This window comes from Leptopilina boulardi, unplaced genomic scaffold (assembly GCF_019393585.1).
Source record: "Leptopilina boulardi isolate dan_hultmark-lab unplaced genomic scaffold, ZJU_Lbou_2.1 LbouV2_327, whole genome shotgun sequence".
Classification (NCBI taxonomy): Eukaryota; Metazoa; Arthropoda; class Insecta; order Hymenoptera; family Figitidae; genus Leptopilina; species Leptopilina boulardi.
In genome coordinates, this window is record NW_026137893.1 from 4156170 (window position 1) to 4179487 (window position 23318).

The window sequence follows — 23318 nt, forward strand, 5'->3', positions numbered from 1 at the left end:
CGACCCCAAAAACCCTCGAGTAACAAGATTTAAACGGATTCGATCATTGTATCGGTGACAAAATATTAAACAATTATTTTATATTAAACAATTATTTTTTAAACAATAATGTTCATAAAGATCGTAACAACGTATTTTAGAGACTTATTTCGGTCCTTCTCTTCACATAGCAATAGTCATAACAGTGGTTTTGAACTTTTTTTTTTTTTTTTTTCTTAATTCAGCATTTGTCCTTTTCGAGAGATTCACCCATATATATATATATATAAACTCACTTGTGGCAAAATTTTCAATTTGCAAGGGAAGACAGCAATGTGTTTGTGTTCCTCACGTTTTCGTTGCTTGAGCTCCTCCCTGTAGGCGGTAAACTTGTCGAAAAGATGGTAGATGATGTCTGCTTGGAATATTTTCACGCCAATAGAATCTGCTAATTCCTGGGCGTCTCTCTCTATCTTCACATCAAAAGCCAAAATTGTCGCGTATCTACAAAAAACAGAAATCAAATTTATTATAATTATTTCATAAAAAAAAAATTATGTAAATTTTTCTATTAGGGATTTATTTTTCAAAGACCCTAATCTTAAAATTCGGCTTTTTTTGGTAAATTGCGGTCATATTCATAATTATATCCAATTTTAGTTTTTCTCTTTCTCTCTTTCTCGAAAGAAGAAGGCCCAAGCCAGGATGTTCTCAATTTACAAAATTTGTCAAGGCTCTGGAAAAAAAAAAAAAAACTAAAATCTCATATCTGAAAAATAAAATCTCTTATATATTTTGTGGGAAAGAAGATTACGATAGAAAAAAGAAGGAGGGAAAGGAGAAAAAAGGATTTCAAAAACCACCGAGGGTTCAATTTATTTTTTCTAACAAAAACACAACAATCTTCCAACGATTGGACCATACGCAAGCCAGGTGTCGCGAGAATTTCAAATGCTAGAGAGACTTCCTTTCCTTTCGAATTAGGATTTTAGTTGACAGGTGCCTCTAGAAATGATGTACTTTTAAACCGGAAATTATCAACCAAACATAAAACCCTGTTATAGTAATTTGAAGACGAAAAGAAAAATAAATAGTAAATAAATGAAAAAAATATATAATTGATTTGTTTGCATGACTCTAGAATTTAGGACGGAAATAGTATAAATTTTTTTTTTTTCATCTGCAGGATAATCTCGAATAGATAGAATGATCTTAGAATCGAGTTCCGGTGACTGATTCGATGCGAATCCCTGAGTTTTTGGAGGACAAAAGCCTTTTGCTTTGTGTCCTTTTTCTCATTCCACTTTTTTCACCCTTCACCATTTCCTCTTTCTGTCTATATATATCTCTCTCTCTCAAGACTCGCCAAGAATTCGTCGATCCGTGAAGCAATATCCGTCCTGCTGTCTCATTTTTAATCGACAACGAGAGAAGAAGAAGAATCATCATCCCCGAAAATAGGGACTATACCTTACAAAGATTTCTTGTACACAACATCCTCTGACCCAGAACCCACTAAATAGAAAAAAAAAAAAAGGTTACCAAACCGATCTCATGGTCCAGAGATCAAATTTCTTGGATCCTATAAAAATATATTGAAGAGTCACTTGCAAAATACAAAAATATTACTCTAAATTTAAATCAGTGAAAGGTTACTGATGAAATAAAGATGTTTGGGTCAGTTTGGATAGGATCTACAGCATCCGAGATATAATTAACCAAACTGGATGAAAAATTTCGAAAATTTAAATTTTCGAGATAAAATCTCGGCAAATCATATAAGAGTTATCCCCCGCGAGTGCTCTACAAAAAAGTAAGGGACAATTTTTAATAGGACCAACAGCATCCGAAAGATAATGGACCAAATAGGATGCAAAATTTTGAAAATTAAAATCCTTGATATAATAAGCCTCGGGCATAGCACAGCAGAATTTTTATTCCCAAATTTCTACAAAAAATATATGTGACGCATTTTTTGATAGGACCAACAGCATCCGGTATATAATAATGGACCAAATAGTACAAAAATTTTCGAGATGAACTCTCGGTAAAGTAGAAGTTTTCCCTCGATAGTGCTATACAAAAAGATATAGAACACTTTTTGATAGGACCAACAGCATCCATTATAGCATCCGGGATATGATGGACCAAACTGGGCGAAAAATTTTGAAAATAAAAGTTTTCGAGATAAAGTCTCGACCATAAAAGGAAAGTTATCTCCAGATAGTGACCTGCAGAAAACATTTGAGACACCTTTTAATAGGTCTAACAGCATCCAGGATACAATGGACCAAATAGGATGCAAAATTTCGAAAATTTAAATTTTCGAGGTAAAGTCTCGGCACAGCATAAGAGTTATCCCCCGATAGTACTCAACGAAAATAAGTATGAAGTACTTTTAGATATAGGGCCAACAGCATCCGAAATATAATGGACCAAATTGGATAAGAAATTTCGCAAATTAAAATCTACGAAATAAACTCTCGGGCATAGCACAGCAGAATTTTTATTCCCAAATTTTTACAAAAAATATATGTGACGCATTTTTTTGATAGGACCAACAGCATCCGGGATATAATGGACCAAACTGGAGGAAAAATTTCAAAAATTTAAATTCTCAAGATAAAGTCTCGGGCGTAAAAGGAGAGTTATCCCCAGATATAGTGATCTACAGAAAATATGTAAGGCATTTTTTGAAAGGACCAACAGCATCCGGGATATAATAATGGACCAAATAGGACAAAAATTTTCGAGATGAACTCTCGGTAAAGTAAAAGTTTTCCCTCGATAGTGCTATACCAAAAGATATAGAGCACTTTTTGATTGGACCAACAGCATCCGTTATAGCATCCGGGATATAATGGACCAAACTGGGCAAAAAATTTTGAAAATAAAAATTTTCGAGATGAAACTGTTGGGCGCAACATAACAGGATTATCATTCTTAGATAGTGCTCTACAAAAAATATATACTTTTGATAGGACCAACAGCATCCGGGATATAATGGACCAAACTGGTCGAAAAATTTAAATTTTCTAGAGAAAATCTCGGCAAAGCATAAAAGTTATTCCCCGATAGTGCTCTACAAAAAAATAATAAATTACTTTTTGATAGGACCAACAGCATCCGGCATATAATGGACCAAACTGGACGTAAAAATTTCGAAAATTTAAATTTTCGAGATAAAATCTCGGCCATAAAAGGAGAGTTATCCCCAGATAGTGATAAACAAAAAAATATATGGGACACATTTTGATAGGTCCAACAGCATCCAGGATACAATGGACCAAATAGGATGCAAAATTTCGAAAATTTAAAGTCTCGGCAAAGCATAAGAGTTATTCCCCGATAGTGCTCAACAAAAAAAAGTATGAAGCAGTTTTAGATAGAGCCAACAGCATCCGAAATATAATGGACCAAATTGGATAAGAAATTTCGAAAATTAAAATCTACGAAATAAACTCTCGGGCATAGCACAGCAGGATTTTTATTCCCAAATTTCTACAAAAAATATATATGGAGCACTTTTTAATAGGACCAACAGCATCCGTGGTATAATGGACCAAAAAATTTCGAAAATTTAAATTTTCAAGATAAAATCTCGTTAAGGCAGAAGCGTTATCCCCAGATAGTGAACTACAAAAAAAGAAATGAAACTTTCTGATAGGACCAACAGCATCCGAGCTACAATGGACCAAAATTTTTGAAATTTTTAATTTCCGAGATAAATTAGTATTCGCACTTACTGGCTATCATGCTCCAACATAATCGACGCCTTCATCACATCTTTCTTGACGACAGGTCCAATACGAATTCCAGCGTACTGAAACAAAAATAAAAACAAAATTTATAGAATATATTTAATGCGAATTTTATTAAATTTTTTATTATATTTAATTAACATTTAGTTAACGAAGAAAATGTAGAACAAATTCTTAAATATAACGTCGCATATATAATTTATAGTTTAAAGCAAAATGAATGACTCGTTATGAAAATATAATATAAGAGAAAGCTTGAGGGTGTTCTAAAACAGTTGTAGTGTGTGAGTATATAACAAAAGAAGGGGTATCGAAGAAAATCCAGGATAAATCGGTATGCGTGGGCTATAGTGAAGGAATAACACACGTTGTGAATGCAACACGTGACATCCGGGTACCTTCTTTTTTATTTTTTTTTTTTTTTTATTTCACCAATTGTCATCGAGAATTTTATTTCCCAAATATAATTTATCATAAACATTTTAATATAAAATATAAAAAGATTTTTATCAAAATCTAGCTTCTTATTATATTAAATATGATTTTTATGTTCCGGACTCCTAAATTTTTTTTTAATTCCATTATATTTGTTTAAAAACCAAAAAAAGGAGAATAAAAAAAAATTTTCAGGGGTCCGGAATGTAAAAATCACTCTTTATATTACAATAATATTAATGACAGTAGAATATGTTTAGAGAGGTTATTAGAAATTTTATATTAATTTTCATAACAACTGCCAACCTTGCAACGCTAAATTATGGCTAATGGCGCGAAATTCAAAAATTGTTATGAAATAAAGAAATTTAGAAATAATTTCCGAATTGAAGATAAATTAAACAATGTTACTCTATATGCTTTATACGCACTGGGAAAAATATTTCGGTTCAGTAACCAAAAATTTGACTGGATCAACAAAATAATTTTATTGGTATTAAAGAAACCAAAATATTTGTTTAAGCCAACCAAAAAATTTGCTTGAGTGTTTTTTGTTGGCATAACAAAAATGTTTGGTTAGCTGAACCAAATTTTTTCTTAGGACAACAAATATTGGTTGATCAAACCACCATTGTTGGAACAACAAACGATTATTTGGTTTTTCAGATCAAATTATTTTGTTGTGTTAACCAAATTATTCTGTCGTGAACTTTTTTTGTTGTTAGCTTAGCCAAATTTTTTTGTTGGAGCAAAAAAAATGTTTGGTTGAGCTAAACCAACAGAACAAAAAACGAATAAATTTGGTTTTTCAGACTACACTATTAACCAAATTATTTTGTTGTAACTAAATTTTGGTTAGAATTTTAAAAATGTCAAGCCTATAATTTTGTTCGTCCAACTAAATGTTTGGTTCAGAAAACTCTACAATTTTGTTTCCACCAATAAAAATTTAGTTACAACCAAAATTTCCCAACCAAACGATTTTGTTTGCAAAAATTTTTATTTTTTTAGTATCTTATTAGAAGGACCTTCAGTGCTACCAATATAACAAAAATTCTGTTATGCCCAAAAAAAAAAGTTTAAAGATGTTTTTATTATTTATATTATTCCTCAATTCAGCAGAATTATATGACAACTTTTTTTCAATGCAAATTATTTTCTAAAAACTATACAAGTATCAATTTTTTTTTTTTTTTATTATAAAAATTTTTTTTTTATTTTTTATTAATATTAATAATATGTATACGAACAATTGAAAAAAAAAATATTCGAAGGTCATTGGGAAAACTAAAGATGAACAATCAACGAGCTGTCAACTAATTATAGTCAATTAATGGTTGAAATTTTTTTCGTGCACTCGCATGGAAGAAGATGAAAACGAGAGGAAGAGAGAAGAAGAAACTTCCCACTTCCTGTTGCCCTGAGGGGGTGACACAACTTCTTGAGAACCTGTTCTGCAACGAGAGAGCCTATGGACCTCGCTCTTAATTGGGCCTTAATTACTCGAGTTTTTAGCCTTGCCGCAAGGGAAACTACAGCAGTAAATAATACAGGAAGATCAATATTTTCTTCCTTTGATATTCCCTCAGGTCATTTTTATATACAATTACCATTCTCACGAAATATAATAAAATTTTTTACATTCTCATAAAAATTGATCATTTTAAAATTATATTACATCGATTGTAATCGATAAAAATATAAATCAACAACACAATATTATCATCTAAGGATCAATATAAAACACAATGAATTATTATTATTATTATTATTATTATTATTAATATTTATTTATTTTTTATTTATTTGTTAATGTAAAATTTTATCAAAATTGCCCAAAATAAAAAATATGTAAAAAAAAAGAATTAATAAAAAATCAATTCTTATATATTTTATTTCCGATAAAAATTTTAAAAAAAAATTAAAACTGGGGTTTTTTTTTTTTTTTTAATATTTTATCAAGGGCTTGAGTGCGCCTCAAACTTGGATTGATAAAGAGACCGAGCGTAACGTCTAGTGTATTTTGCTTATCAACCCGAGAAGGTATCGAGTTCCTGTGGCGAGTGCAATGATAGGCAATGACTGGCGGATGTGGCTCCAGGGACGTAGCGATAATTGTTTTTCATTTTCAAACCGCGTTTATAATACAATACGTAATCATTATTTGTCTCTCTCTCTCTCTCTCTCTGTAAATTAAACAATTTTTTTCATATTCAAAAAATAAAATTTTGTTGTTTAGAAAATACCAAAATCGATTTTCGCTTTTTTCTTCCTTATATAGTAAAAATAATTTACTATTTTTATAATTTTACAAATATTATTCAAAATATTAATTATACTTAATAAATTAATAATAATATTTAAATTTTATTATTATAATTTTTTATATAATTTTAATATTTTTCAAATTTTCGAAAGATTAAAAATTTTTGGGGGACTTTTTTTTACATTTGATTATTATATTTTATTACAATTTTTGCACCGCGTTTATCTTTTATATATATATATATATATATATGCAAAGTATGATAAGGTAATCGTAGACCTCAAGCTACCGGATACGAAACCGACACTCAGTCCTGAGAAGATAACGCGATTAAACGGGTGTAACCATCCGGATTACTGTACCAATAGAATTATCTCAATGAAAAAAAAAAGAAAATAATAGTAATTCGAAAATAATTATTCAAACATCCGTTACTTTTATTATATATACAAAAATCTAGTAAATATAAAAACAATTAGAGTAAATGTACTAATTACGTTGCAATTCGAGTCAAAATAGAAAATTCGACATTTCTATTGTATAAAGTCAATTGAAGACTTATTAAGCTTATGTTATTTAGATATTAAAAAAAAATTAAACTTTATAAAAATCGATTATTTAAACAAATATGAGAAATTAAAATTACACTGAAAAAAACATTTATTTGATTCAAATACCGGTGTATTTGGTTATTATCAAATAAATATTTATTTGAATCAAATATTTCTTATTTGAATCAAATAAATATGGTATTTGCTTTAAATACTGAAATATTTGATTCAAATAAGAAATATTTGATTCAAGTAAATATTTATTTGATAATAACCAAATACAGCGGTATTTGAATCAAATAAATTTTTTTTTCCAGTGTAATACCGTAATTTTCTATTACGGTGCGTTTGTATCAGTTTCGATGTACCAATTATGGTGACCAAAATTACGTGTATTTTGAAGATACTTTGCCCGCCGTAATTGAAGCCAATGGAAATGTTTAAAAAAAATTTCAATTAAGGCGAGGGAAAAAATTTAATCTCAAATAATTAAATTAATAATTGTTTAAATGTGCATTTTTATAAATAATTGTATCAAAAAAAGATTAAAATAATTTTTTTAAATCATTTCGCAACTCTCTAAATCTAAATTAATGAAAACTGAGCTACTATTTTAAATTAGTAAGAATTTTCACTAATTTTTCGTCACTTTTTACTAAAACTTTATTCAAAAATTTTAAAACTACTAAATCAAATAGTAATATTTTAGTAAAAATTTTTACTAATGTGAATTAGTATCTCATTTTTCACTCATTCAAATTTAGAGAGAACAGTTATATTAAATTAAATATAATAGTACACTGAAAAAAATGTTGCCGAGAAATTCAACTACCATTGGGTAGTTGACTAGAAAGTAGTTAAAATAACTACATTTTTAGTTAATCTAATCATGTTGATGTAGTTAATGTAACTATTTTTAAGAAGTTAATAAGTAATGATTTTACGTAAATATGTAGTTAAAGTACAACTACAGGTCGGTAGTAAAATTAACTTTCTTAAGGTAGTAACCCAGGTGAAATGATTCTACGAAAATCACTTCACGGAAATTCCAAACGGAATTCCGCAAAATTTTGAAAGTATTCCTTTCGTAATTTTGCGAATTTTTTTTTTTGAAGAATTCCATACAGAATTGCACAAAATTTTCAATAAAATTCCACAACTTTATTTTTTGCTGATTTTTTTGTGATTTTAAAATAACTGCTGCTACTATAACGAAAACTAGTCGACGATGATGTTCCTGGTGAATATAATAAAGAATTTATGATAGATTAATTAATATCTAATCGAACTTATTTGAGAGGTCAATAAAACGTTTTCCAAAAGAAATTTACTATTTTTCAGTCAACTAACTAACGGTAGTTGAATTTCTCGACTAATTTTTTTCAGTGTATCCATCAGCAGTTATTTTAAAATTACAAAAAAATCAGTAAAAAATACACTCAATAAAAAAACTAGTAGATTTGACTACTTTTTAACTATACCCTGCATAGTTCAATAGGTCCTTAACTGAATTTAAAAAGTTGTATGGACTATTAAAAAGTAGTTAAAAGAACTAAGAATTTAGTTGGGTCAAGGAGATTTTGTAATTGTTCTAATTTTTGAAGTTGATTCAACTACTTTTGTTAAGTACAATTAACTACTAATTCTTAACTCCATAAAAAATAGTTAAATTGACTACACGCACATAGTTAAAATAACCAAAAAAGTAGTTACTTTTACTACTTTCAAGTCAATTAACTAAAGGTAGTTGAGGATTTCGGCTAAATTTTTTTCAGTGTACAGTTGTGAAATTCTAACAAAAATTTTGTGCAATTCTGTATAGAGATTATTGATAGAACGTCCAACAGCCTTCCGGCAGGATGAAAAAGACTCACGTGAGTCCCTCCGAAATCGCTTTATAAAATTAACATGGATTCAGATAATCCAAAAGTAAAATATATCGTTGGAAAGGTAAAAACACAAGCTTTTAGCGCATGTAAACATAAAGTTTGTAAATTAAAATCCCTAGGCTAGGGAATTCAAAGAAAAAGGACGTTTTTATAGGGTTTTTTTGACGAATCCAAAAAAATATTTAAACTGAATTTTTTTTAAAATAAACTATCACATTTTATTTTTTGAAGACTTCAGAAGAAAATGAGAGTAGTTAGACTGAAAAATATTGGTTTTTGTAGATTTTACAGTGAATTTACGAAAAACTGTTTTTTTGGCTTGTAGCAAACATGCAAAGTTTGAAGGCTTCGAAACATGGTTTAATATTATTTTTTTTTAAAGTCTAACGCATGAATTTTTTCATTTTTACGTCTACTTTAATAAGAAAAGGTAAAAAAAAAAATTTTGAGTTCCCTTTTTACCACCCTCATATATATAGGGCCATACAAAAAAGCCTTCCGGCAGGACGGGCGCTTGGACGTTCTATCATTATGTGTGTGATTCTTATAAAAAATTCGCAAAATTACAAAAGAACTACTTTCAAAAATTTTGCGGAATTCCGTATATAATTTTTACGGAATTCCGTGTAGAATTTCCGTGGAGTAGTTTCCGTAGAATCGTTTCACCTGGAAAAACCAAGTGGAATTGTAGTCAACTCAAAATTTAAAGAGTAGTAAATCCAACTACTATTCGCCAGTTATATGAAAAGTAGTAAAAGGAATTATTTTCTTTAATTAATATAACTGCTTTTTGAGTAGTCAATTTTTTATTAATTTCTATGATTTTATAGGCTTCAATAAAATTCCTTGTTGTAGAATTAACAAGTCGTCTGTAATTAAAACTAATACTTTAAGTAGTAGATTTTTACTATTTTAATTAATTCGATAAACTTAAAGAAGATTTTTTATGTAGAATTTACAAATCGTTTCCAGTTAAAACAACTACTTTAAGTAGTAGATTTTACTACTCAAAGTGGTACAATAGGCTTTAAGAACATTTTTGTTGTAGAATTAACAAATCCTTTGTGATTCAAACTACTACTTTAAGTAGTAATTTTTTACTATTTTAATTAATTCAATAAGCTTGAAAAACGTTTTTGATGTAAAATTTACAAATCGTTTCCAATTAAAACTACTACTTTCAATAGTAGCTTTTACTACTTAAAGTGGTTAAATAGGCTTTAAGAACATTTATGTCGTAGAATTAAAAAAATCCTTTGCAATTAAAACTATCACTTTAAGTAGTAGATTTTACTGCACTATGCAATTAAACAACTTATAATATAATTAAAAGATGAAAAATTGACAAGTCAAAACTTAAAAAGGATAGTTATAGCAACTAATAAAAGTAGTAAAAATGACTACTTTAAATAGTTAAATTACCAATTGGACAAGCAGAAAGTAGTCTTCGAGTAGTTTGCAGACTGTCGTAGCGAGCGTGCGTGGTTAGTCGGTTAAGGTATCGGATTGCGAGCGTTAGGGTCGTGGGTTCAATTCCGGTCTGTTAGAAATTTTCTCTGTTAGGTACATAATCGTTAGGGCATAAAATAAGCGTCAGTATAGGAGAGAGGATGAAAAAGTCAATTCTACTGATAATAAACAATTATAAATAAAAAATAATTTTATTTTCCTATTTTAAGTAGTAAAATCTACTACTTAAAGTAGTAGTTTCAATTGCAAAAGATTTATTAATTTTACAAAAAAATGTTCTTAAAGCCTATTGAACCACTTTCAGTAGTAAAGTTTACTACTTAAAGTAGCAGTTTCAATTGCAAAATATTTATTAAATGTACCAAAAAAATGTTCTTAAAGCCTATTGAACCACTTTAAGTAGTAAAATCTACTACTTACATCTTGAGTTGTTTTAACATTTTGAAATTGAGTTAATACAATCACAAAATGTCATTCTACCAATTACATTTTTAATTGATTTAACTATTTTTATATAATTAATAGAACCGTTTAAATTCAGTTGAGGACCTATTGTACTACTCAGAATAGTTAAAAAGTAGTAAAACCTACCAATTTTTTTTTCAGTGTAATAAATAGCTATTTTTTTATGAATGCGCCGTAATTGGTACACTTACCCCATAGGTAATGAAGTGGAAAAATAAAAAATAATTTAATATTTCTTTTGAATATAATTTGAAACGAAATTTTATTCAATCTGACATATTATATATATGCGTAGATATATGGGCAAATCCACAGAACCGGCCGATTTTTACTTATCAAGATGAAAATTTTCCAAATAGCAAGCACACCTTTTATTTATGGTTTACTTTCTTTAAAATATATTCAAGAACAATTATCTTCTTGCGTGATTCATTTTATTTTAATGCCGTTTGAGTTAAAAGCCAAAAACGAAAATATTATTTTTCTTCTGGAAATTAAAATTAAAAATGGCATTTCTTTGTTTTTTTTATATATTATTTGAAATATGTGCAAAACATTTTGAATAATAAAATATGATAAAATACAAATAATTAATTTTTTAATTATCAAAAATAAATTATTTATATTTTATCATATTTTATTATATATTTTATTTATTAGCATTTAATTTTTTATATCTGTAAATTAAATTGTTTACTTACTAATTTTGATATTAACTATTTTAACCAACAAACTGACATTATTGACATCGATTTTGATATAACTTTGAAAATAAAACAAATGAAAGGATAATTCATTTTTCACGATTAACTAGTTAAATTTCGATAAATTTTTTTTTATTTTTAATTTTTAGACGTTATAAATTGAAAATATAATTTGGCGTTTGCATACAAGAATTATAATAATGTCTTTATATAATCACACATGTTTTCAACTCATCATATTTTATCCTGTAGTTGTGCTACTGAAAAAAGGCTAAGTTGAAAATGGTTCACGCTTAAACATAGAGTGATAATTATTGGAATATTTTCTTTAATTCTGATTGCACTCTATTCTATGATACATACATTTGTTCGTCTGTTCACAAGCAATAAGCTCCAATTTGAAAAATTCAAATCGAATAATCGCCGCAAAAGATATTTACAAAAATGTATAGACATTTCATTATTATAAAATAATGAGTAATGCTACTTTCAACGACTATCATTTCTTTTTATTTAAGAGCACATATTTTTTATTACTTTCAAAACTTTTTTCAATAAGTAAACTATAATTCACCACAGTTTGGAATTGTTCGGATCTATGCCGAACAAGTTATACCTATAAGAATTAAAATTTATACCTGGAGTAACACCGTATATTTTATTTTTTAAGTTACTTAATTCGATTTTATTTTTTATAAAAGACTAGAAGGTTCACATTTATTCAATTTTCTTATTTCAATAGGTTCTCAGAGATATTACAAAATGGTTGAAGTATGAAAATAATTAATATAATACTTCTAAAATAGAAAAATATGTGAGTAACATGAAATCGGCCGGTTCTGTGGATTTGCCCATATACGTATACGTAGGAAATACGCGGTTTGAAATGCGGAGCATATATTTGAAACGTGGCTCGAGTAACGTCGATGCAGCATATGGCAAACAGGAGGCGGAAGCAGGACCGGAAGTGGACCGGGTCGAGTTGAGCCTCAGTTCAGGAATGAAACGAAATAGAATGGAATGAAACGCAATAGGTCTACGTACTCGTACACCGACACTTGAATTTATTTCAATCTACTCTGTGTGATCCATTATATTGTAAATATACTGTCTCATACATTTCAAATTACTTTTACTATCATATCAATTTTATCATCATTCATCATTTGGATTATATTGAAATATATTCTATATATAAAAAAAAACAGATAAGCAACGAAAATTTTCTGAATATATATAGTTTTAATAAACTAATTTATTCTTAATTGAGTTTTTATTTTAATTTATTTAGGAAAAAAAAAATCTTTATCTGGAACGGCGATATGTTTCTCTGGAATAGCGAAAACTTTCACTGTTTTAGTGAAAATATCGCTATTCCAGTGAAACTTATCGCTGCTCCAGATGAAGATTTTTTTTTTCTATTTATTATTAACCGAATTACTCTCGTAATCTGAATTATAATCACTTTTGACTAATTCAATAGCACTAATTCGTTTATTAAATAAATTAGTAACAGTAATGATTAATTTTTAGTCAAAAATGACTAATTCATTAGTTAATCTAATTTTTAGGTTATGTTGCATGACTAAAAAATTAGTAGATTTGTGTCTACTAAATATTTTAGTAATTTTTTTTTTACAAATAATTAGTTAAATTTGACTGTTAAATTAGTTGTTTTCTACTAAAAATTAGTTATTTTCTACTAATTGTAATAGAGTCGATTCGTTCACAGTTTGACTGTTAATTAGTAGTTTTCTACTCTCTAAATCTGAATTATTAGTTTTCTACTAATGAAAGAGTTTACCAAATTGAATTAGTAACAGTTTTAACTAATTTTTAGTGAAAAAACTACTAATTGCTAGTAGAAAACTACTAATTCATTAGTAAGTCCTATTTTTTATACTATTTCAAATTAGTTAACGATTTACCCCATGAATTAGTAGTTTTCTACTAGCGATTAGTAGTTTTTTTTACTAAAAATTAGTCAAAACCGTTACTAATTCAATTGGTAAACGAATACACACTCTTTCACTAGTAGAAAACTACTAATTCAGATTTAGAAATTACCCAAGTAGAAATATCCGTAGCTCGCCGTAATTAAACACCGGCATGGTACTGATCCAATACTGGCTGTCGGTATTGACTTTCAGTACTGGCAGTGTACTGACTAATACACCGAATCAGTACTATGTCGGAGGTAAAAAAATATTAAAACCAGTACTGGCAGTACACTGTCATTTACACCGAATCAGTACTATGTCGGTGATAAAAAATATTAAATGAAAAAGTCTTTAAATTATTCCAATAGGTAGAAAACGATGATTTTTTATTTAAAAAAATGTATATTAATTTCTTTAGAATACTTTCCCTCAAAATTTTGGATGTAATTGTAATGTATTATTATATACCTATATAAAATATATTTATGTTTTTTTAGTTATTTTAGTACTCATTGAAATATGTGCATTAAGTTATTTATCATGCATACAATAACAATAAGTTGAGAATTTTTTTCTAATAGTTTTAAAAATAAAGCAAATGTAATTTTTTCACTGTAATTTTTAAATATTATTAATAATTAAATATTAAATTTAAAAATTTTTTTACCATTCATATTTTACAGTCGTCTTTTATTAACTTATTTTTAATTATGTAATTCATCAATCATTTTTGTCTGTTTTAATATTATTTACGGTAAAAATAATTTATTAAAAATATTTAACTGAAATTGATATCCAGTTTTATTTTATTAAATCTTTGTAAAAATTGAAAAAATTTTGTGAGTTTAAAAAATTTAAGAATAAATTCATTTTATTTTCGTGATCAATAGATAATACAAACTTTGAAATCAAAACTTTTGTATTAGGTGAACTACTTCAAGTCAGCATTTCAAGCCAGCGCGGCTGTGCGGTATGCGTATCTGACTTGCGTTCTAAGGGTTTAGGGTTCGATCCCCCATGCGTGCGAGATTTTTCGTTCTTAGTTTTAAGTGTTATAAGTACAATATTTGTTCATGTGTAATATCAATTATTAAATAATTATTAAATTAAGTATAAGTGCAAAGTAAAAAAAATTAAATATTATGAATTTAAAAAAATAAAAAAATTTACAACACAAATTATTTTTTGTAAAATAATTTATTAAAAATAAAATAATTTAATTAATATAAATGATAATTATTATTTTAATTATTTATTGTTAATAATATTTTATATATTCTAAATAACATTAACTATTATTGGCTTCACATTACCTGTTCGTGGTAAAAATGGGAGTAATAAGCTAATAAGGATGAAATTTGCATTGGAAAGCGTGTTTTAGCATTTTGTAAAAAAGTGAGATTTTAAGTCCGGATGAGTACTTTGCCAGTATTATGCCAGTATTATTCTAGTACTACGTTAGTACTGGTGAGCGGGACAAAATCAGTACTGGACAGCGTTACCAGCCAGGGTTGGTCCACTACTGTCCCAGTACGGCAGTCAGTACTATTATACTGACTGGCAGTGTTGGGTCAGTACTATGCCAGTGGCACATTTCTACTTGGGTAGTTTCAAATAAGGTGGAATTTTAGATTTTGATTTTTTTAAAATTTAAACAATTATGTAAACAAATGGAAATTGTAATATTTCATTATTAGAGTAATAAAAAAATCCCCCCCCCCCCTTCGCTGAAAAAATGTTACTATACTGAAAACAGTGAAAACAAAATTTATTTGATTTAAATAATCGATTACTTGACTATTTTGCTTTTTGCAAAATTAAAATTTTGAAGTTTATAAAAAAATTTTTGGAATACATTCAGTGAGAGAGTATGAGAGAGAAAGAAAGAGACTACATAGTGAAATAGTAAAATAAGCCACGGTAGTACGCTCGAGCCGGGACCCTAATGGTTTCATCCTTGACGGCATTCGCCATTTGCATAATTCGCCATTCATGCTCCTGGGCTTTCAGAGTTTCAGGCTATATATACAGAACTCATTTAATTTCCCATTATATTTGCAAAAAAAAAAAAAAAAAAATCTCCAATTGCTTTTTTTTGAATTTAGAAAAAAAAATTTCTTTTCTTCCTCCACAACGATTGAAGAAAAATTTTTTATTTACAAATAAAAAAATTCAAATATCGGAACATTTGTACATGGAAAAAAAATCTTCAACTGGACCAATGATATTTTTCACTAAAACAACGAAAGTTTATGCTATTGTAGAGAAACATATAGCTGTTTCAGATAAAAAAAATTTTCCGTGTATTTGCGTATATTTACAAATTAACAAACTGTCTATACCTACTCTCTAAATGTGAATTAGTAATAATCTTTACTAATTTAAATTAGTGACTCGCACTTTTTGCTTCTCAATTAGTGAAATTTTACTAATTGTTAGTAAAAGTTACTAATAATTAGTGAAATTTTACTAATTGTTAGTAAAAGTTACTAATAATTAGTGAAATTTTACTAATTGTTAGTAAAAGTTACTAATAATTAGTGAAATTTTACTAATTGTTAGTAAAAGTTACTAATAATTAGTAAAATTTTACTAATTGTTAGTAAAAGTTACTAATAATTAGCAAAATTTTACTAATTGAGAAGCAAAAAGTGAGTCACTAATTTAAATGTAGTAAAATTTTTTACTAAATCAGATTTAGAGAGTAAGGGGCCATTCATTAATTACGTAAGGGTCCTTATGGGGGGGGGATTATAAAATCTCTACATGATCTTATGTCAGGGGTGGGGAGGGGGGAAGGGGTAGAAACTATTCTTAAGTAAGATTTTGCCAAGCATTTTCTATTTGTATTGTCGTAATTACCTTTTTAATTACATATTAATCACTGTAAAAATAAAGTATACTAAAACAGTACCGATTTTAGGTATCAAAATAGAATCAAATGACAATTTAGTACACTGAAAAAATAATTTATTTGATTCAAATACCGGTGTATTTGGTTATTATCAAATAAATATTTACTTGAATCAAATATTTCTTATTTGAATCAAATAAATGGTATTTGCTTCAAATACTGAAATATTTGATTCAAATACTATATATATTTGATTCAAGTAAATATTTATTTGATAATAACCAAATACACCGGTATTTGAATCAAATAAATTTTTTTTTCAGTGTACCTAAAGTTTTAGATTAATACCTTTCTTTTTACAGTGATATTGTTAAAAACTTACGTAAGAAGAAGGAGGGTGGGGTGGGGGGGGTCCGAAAAATCTTATAAATTCTTACATGGCGTAAGGGGGGGGGGAGTCAAAATTACCCAAAATCGTCCTTATACATAATTAATGAATGGTCCCTAATATTTTTTTTGAAAATATTTTTCTATCAAAGAGAAAAATTTTTATTGAATCTTTTAGAAATTTTGAATAATTTATGTATATATATTTAAAGAACTTGACGCGATTTTAACGAGCAAAGTATGGGACACACGTGCGCGTTGGCATTTGTGGAATGCTTGATAACGGCCTGCGGTTTTGCACGCACCCCATCGCAGACGCAACTATATACGCTATATAGTATATACTATATAAGACGAGTGTAAAATGAGGGGAGAGGTCAAATTTTTTGACGGTACAAGTTTCTCTCGCCACCTCGAATTGTGCGCTTCTCTCTTTTAAAGTTAAAAAAAAAAAAAGAAAAAGAAAAAGAAAAGAAAAAAAGAGAGAAAGAGAGAAATAGAATGAAGATGGAGTGGCACCAAAAATAACTAGTGACGCACTCTTTGCTCCCGCGCGCCGGACTTGACTTACTATATATATATGTTGTATATACATATAGAAATATTCCTTGTATCTATAAACAAACGCGACCGTCCAAGTCATCCCCTGACGGGTCATAATATACTCGCATCTTAATACTAGATTTATTGATCGATAATGCTCCAATTATTTCAATTACAATGTGTATTTGTATTTATATTTCACACCCATAGAGAAATTATATATATTTTTCTCCTAGCCAAATAAATTTTTATTTGATTTAAATAAATTTTTACTTCATTTATTTCATTTACTATACTTACAAAATAAAATCAATAAACAGTCAGAAACTTCTGTCAACTTTTGCTCCGAAAATAAAAAAAAATTACTTCTAAAATAGTAAAATTTACTCCGGAAATAATATTTTTTTTTTTTATTATTTCCGGGGCAAAAAGTTGGCAAAAATTTCAGACATTTTAGAATTTACTTTGAAAATAATAAAAGTTATTTTATTTTTTGTTTTCTATTTTTGTCTGTGTTTTAACACTGGAAAAAAATTATATATTTCATTCAAATAATTTGGTTACTTGACTATTATAAAATATTTATTTATATTAAATAATTATTATATTTGAATTAATTAAATCATATTTGTTAAAAATACAGAAATTATTGGCTCAAATACAATTTATTTTATTCATGTAAATATTTATTTGATAACAGTCAAGTAATTTAGTATTTGAATCAAATAAATTTTTTTTCTATGTATTAATTATTGTTATTATTACTATTATTATTTCATTGATATTATTAATTATTTTTATTATTTTTTATTTTTACTGTTATTGTATCATTGTTATTATTAATTATTTTTATTTTTATTTTTATTTTTATTTTTATTATAAAAAAAGAGTACCACTGAAAAATAAATTCAAAATAAAAAAAATGTATCAAAAATTATTCTGGGAATTTTAATTTTTTTTTTATAAAAACAAAAAGAAAATGTAGAACACATAATTGTACGGAAAATAATATGAAATTGGAAATGTGAGTCATTTTTGTTTTTTGTTTTTAATGTATTACGTAAAATTTAAAATAAAATTGATTTAAACCCATATTTAAGGATCAATCGGATTTAATATAGTGCAGAAGTAAAACACGTGACTCATGCTTTTTTTTAAAACATTTATTATTATTTAAGTTTGTAAGTACCAACGAAGTAGTGCTCCACGTGTAACTTATAGGATTCGTTTCAACGATCTGAATAAATTAGATTTGCATCCGCTGAAAGACACATACATTGTGTATGTATATACATTGGGGGGGAAGTGTGTTTAAAACGACACGTGCTTTTAAAAAATTTATAAACTTAAAATTCATATATAAAATACATAGAAAAACAAAGTTTATATCAATAAAACAATAAACATTAGTAAATAATTGTATAAAATATAAATAAATTTTAAAAAAAAACGTAAATACACGGAAAAACATCTTTATTTGGAACAGCGATATGTTTCTCTAGAATAGAGAAAACTTTAGCTGTTTTAGTGAAATCCCACTTGGAAAGATTCCCCGGATAGTGCCCCCTGGAGGTTCTATCAGAATTCCGCCGGAACTTCTAAAGAATTTCCGATATAATTCCGACGGAATTAGGACTCTAAAAAATTTGAAAAAATTAATCGGAATTCCGTCGGAATCCCATCGGAAATTTTTTGAAACTCCCATGGAATTCCGACGGAATTACGTTGGAAGTTCCGGCGGAATTCTGATAGAACCTCCAGGAGGCACTTTCCGGGGAATCTTTCCAAGTGGGAATATATCGCTGTTCCAATGAAACTTAACGCTGTTCCAGGTAAAGATTTTTTTCCGTGTAAATAATTACGATTTTAATAAATTTATCTAATGATCTACTAAGTTTTATACGGAAAGAGAAAGTAATAAATATAAATAATAATAATAATAATAATAATAATAATAATAATAATAATAATAATAATACCAAATATAAAAAAATTATAATAACGATTATTATTATTATTATTAGTATGGTAAAAGTATTGTTTGGCCCTTTGTATAAGTAATTTTTTTTACAACATTTTATATCGGAGAAAATAATTTAGAAAAATTTCAATCTGTGTAAAATATAGAAAAGCGAAAAAAAAAATGAAAAAGAATTTACTATACACATATATATATATATATATATATATATGACAAGAGATCGGTAACGTGTGGAAAACAGTATATAATATATATATATATTCATGAATTGGCTTTCCGGTATATATCACACCGGAAATTGTTGACCACACACGACGTCAGGTTAGAGAGGTGGTAGTAAAACTTTTCGTATAAAATTCTTTTGAGCAACGTGTCACACACGTATGTTGACACATTGAAGGCTTAAATCAGACCGGATGACGACATGTGATGAATGACGTTAAAGGACACGTGCCATTAGTTTGCAAAAGAGTTGCACCGTGTTCCTTCAAATATATATATATATACAAACGCACAATATGGATTCATTCATGAAAAAGAACAAAAACACAACTTCTCTCAATGAAAGGAAAACAGGAAAAAGAAATCTTGTTTTCACGAGTCATTCATATATATGTATGTAGTATGACACAACAAACTCCAATTAAAATCATGTTTTGCAATTTCTTTTGTTCGATAATTAGTAATCTCTTTTTTTTCTCTCTTATTTCTCTGCTATTCAGTACAATATTTGTGCGCTACAAATTAGGGTGCGACAAAATTAATATCCATATATGTTTTAACTCTTTAAATTTGAATGAGGAAAAATTTAAATTGAATTAGTTAAATTGTACTAATTGAATATCCTCTATAACACGGAATATTCCATTCACATTCCGGGAATATTCCATTGGAATATTCGCAATATTCCATTCACATTCCGGGAATATTCTATTAGAATATTCGGAATATTCCATTCACATTCCGGGAATATTCTATTGGAATATTCGGAATATTCCATTCACATTCCGGGAATATTCTATTAGAATATTCGGAATATTCCATTGGAATATGCGCAATATTCCATTCACATTCCGGGATTATTCTATTGGAATATTCGCAATATTCCATTCACATTCCGGGAATATTCTATTAGAATATTCGGAATATTCCAGGAATATTAAAATGTCCGACCTTTGGAATATTCCATTAGAATATTGAGGGAATATTCCAAAATTCCAACGAAATATTCCAATATAATATTCCATCAATATTACGATAGAATATTCCTTCAATATTCGTGTGGAATATTCCGAACGTCGGACAATTTAATATTCCTGGAATGTGAATGGAATATTCCCGGAATGTGAATGGAATCTTCCGTGTTATTGGGGATAGTTAAAAATGGTAAATTTAAATAATTAAATAAACATAATTAAATTAAAGTAAATAAATAATAACAATAATAATAATAAATTTAAGTAAATAAATAATTTAAATTAGTACATTTTTTACTATTAGTTAAATATTTTACTAATTAAAAAGCAAACAATGAGTTACTAATTTAAATATATCAAAATTTTTAGAAATTTTTACTAATTTTTAGAAAAATTTTACTATTTGCTTAAGTAAAATATTTTTTACTTTTTAGTGAAAAATAACTTTAAAAAAAGTAGAAAATTCAAGGAACTTTTAGTAAAATATTACTATTTGATTTAGTAGTGTAGAAATTAATTAATAGAAATTTCTAACAATTTTCCAATAATTATTTATATAATTCAGTTTAGAAATTATTTAGTAGAATTAGTAGAAATTTTCAATAATTTTAGTAAAATACTACTATTTGATATATATAGTAATATATTTTTTACTAAAATTTTTTAGTGGAAAATGACTAAAAAATAGTAGAAATTTCCGCAGTAACTTTCAGTAAAAAAATGCTATTTTTTTAATTAAGTGTAGAAATTAATTAGTAGAAATTTCCAATATAATTTTCCAATAATTTTTAGTAATATATTACTATTTGATTTAGTAATTTTCTTTTTACTAGAAAAATAACTGAAAATTAGTAGAAATTTTTATAGTAATTTTTAGTAAAATATTACTATTTGCATTAGTAACATATTTTTTTGCTAAAATTTTAGTGAAAAATGATTTTAAAAAAGTAGAAATTTCTAGAAACTTTTAATGAAATATTACTATTAGATTTAAAATTAGTAGAAGTAGTAAAAATTTTTAATAATTTTTAGTAAAATATTATTATTTGATTTATATAGTCATATTTTTTTTTACCAAAATTTTAGTGAAAAATGACTAAAAATTAGTAGAAATGTTTATAGTAATTTCTATGTAAAATATTACTAATTTGATTTAGTGTAGAAATTATGTAGTAAAATTAGTAAAAAATTTTCCAATAATTTTTAGTAAAATATTACTATTTTACTTTAGTAATATATTTTTTAGTAAAATTTCAGTGAAAAATGACTAAAAAAAAAAGTAGAAAATTCTAGTAACTTTTAGTAAAATATTACTAATTTGATTTAGTAATTTTCTTTTTACTAGAAAAATAACTAAAAATTAGTAGAAATTTTTATAGTAATTTTTAGTAAAATATTACTATTTGCATTAGTAACATATTTTTTTGCTAAAATTTTAGTGAAAAATGATTTTAAAAAAGTAGAAATTTCTAGAAACTTTTAATGAAATATTACTATTAGATTTAAAATTAGTAGAAGTAGTAAAAATTTTTAATAATTTTTAGTAAAATATTATTATTTGATTTATATAGTCATATTTTTTTTTTACCAAAATTTTAGTGAAAAATGACTAAAAATTAGTAGAAATGTTTATAGTAATTTCTATGTAAAATATTACTAATTTGATTTAGTGTAGAAATTATGTAGTAAAATTAGTAAAAAATTTTCCAATAATTTTTAGTAAAATATTACTATTTTACTTTAGTAATATATTTTTTAGTAAAATTTCAGTGAAAAATGACTAAAAAAAAAAGTAGAAAATTCTAGTAACTTTTAGTAAAATATTACTAATTTGATTTAGTAATTTTCTTTTTACTAGAAAAATAACTAAAAATTAGTAGAAATTTTTATAGTAATTTTTAGTAAAATATTACTATTTGCTTTAGTAACATATTTTTTTGCTAAAATTTTAGTGAAAAATAATTTTAAAAAAGTAGAAATTTCTAGAAACTTTTAGTGAAATATTACTAGTAGATTTACAAATAGTAGAAGTAGTAAAAAATTTTAATAATTTTTAGTAAAATATTTTTATTTGACTTATATATAGTCATATTTTTTTTTACCAAAATTTTAATGAAAAATGACTAAAAATTAGTAGAAATGTTTATAGTAATTTCTATGTAAAATATTACTAATTTGATTTAGTGTGGAAATTATGTAGTAAAATTAGTAAAAATTTTCCAATAATTTTTAGTAAAATATTACTATTTACTTTAGTAATATATTTTTTACTAAAATTTCAGTGAAAAATGACTAAAAAAAAAGTAGAAAATTCTAGTAACTTTTATTAAAATCTTACTATTTGATTTAAAATTAGTAGAAGTAGTAAAAAATTTTAATAATTTTTAGTAAAATATTACTATTTACTTTAGTAATATATTTTTTACTAAAATTTCAGTGATAAATGACTAAAAAAAAGTAGAAAATTCTAGTAACTTTTAGTAAAATATTACTATTTGATTTAGTAATTTTCTTTTTACTAAAATTTCAGTGAAAAATAAACTAAAAAATTGTAAAAATTTTTACTATTTAATTTAAACTATAGTGAATAAATTTTTCCTAATTCAAATTTAGAAACTAAAATTTCGAGCCAAACAATCACATATGCTATTAAAATAAAAAATAAGTTTAAATAAAATTTCCCTTCATTATTAAAATATAAATGAAAATTACAGCAAATTTTGTTAAATAGAAATTCGATAAAACAAGTAAATTATAAAATTTTATAATATAAAATATAAAAGAAATAAATACAAAGTTTCAAATAAATAGAAATTCTGTTAAATGAAATACAATGTAAATTAATGTTTTTCACCGGAATGAGTGCAATTTTTAAATATAATATTGAATAAAGAGGA

At 26.3% G+C, this 23318-nt stretch overlaps 1 protein-coding gene across 1 annotated transcript in view; it reads right to left on the reverse strand.

Annotated features, from left to right (window-relative positions):
* The window catches only part of LOC127284894 (eukaryotic translation initiation factor 5B), a 159889-nt gene that overhangs the window by 93187 nt on the left and 43384 nt on the right, over nucleotides 1–23318 (reverse strand). The window contains exons 12-13 of the mRNA XM_051310608.1: nucleotides 3726–3802; nucleotides 276–483 (exon numbers count right to left, since the gene is read on the reverse strand). Coding sequence (XP_051166565.1) covers nucleotides 276–483; nucleotides 3726–3802 — 285 coding nt within the window. The remainder of the gene's footprint in view (nucleotides 1–275; nucleotides 484–3725; nucleotides 3803–23318) is intronic.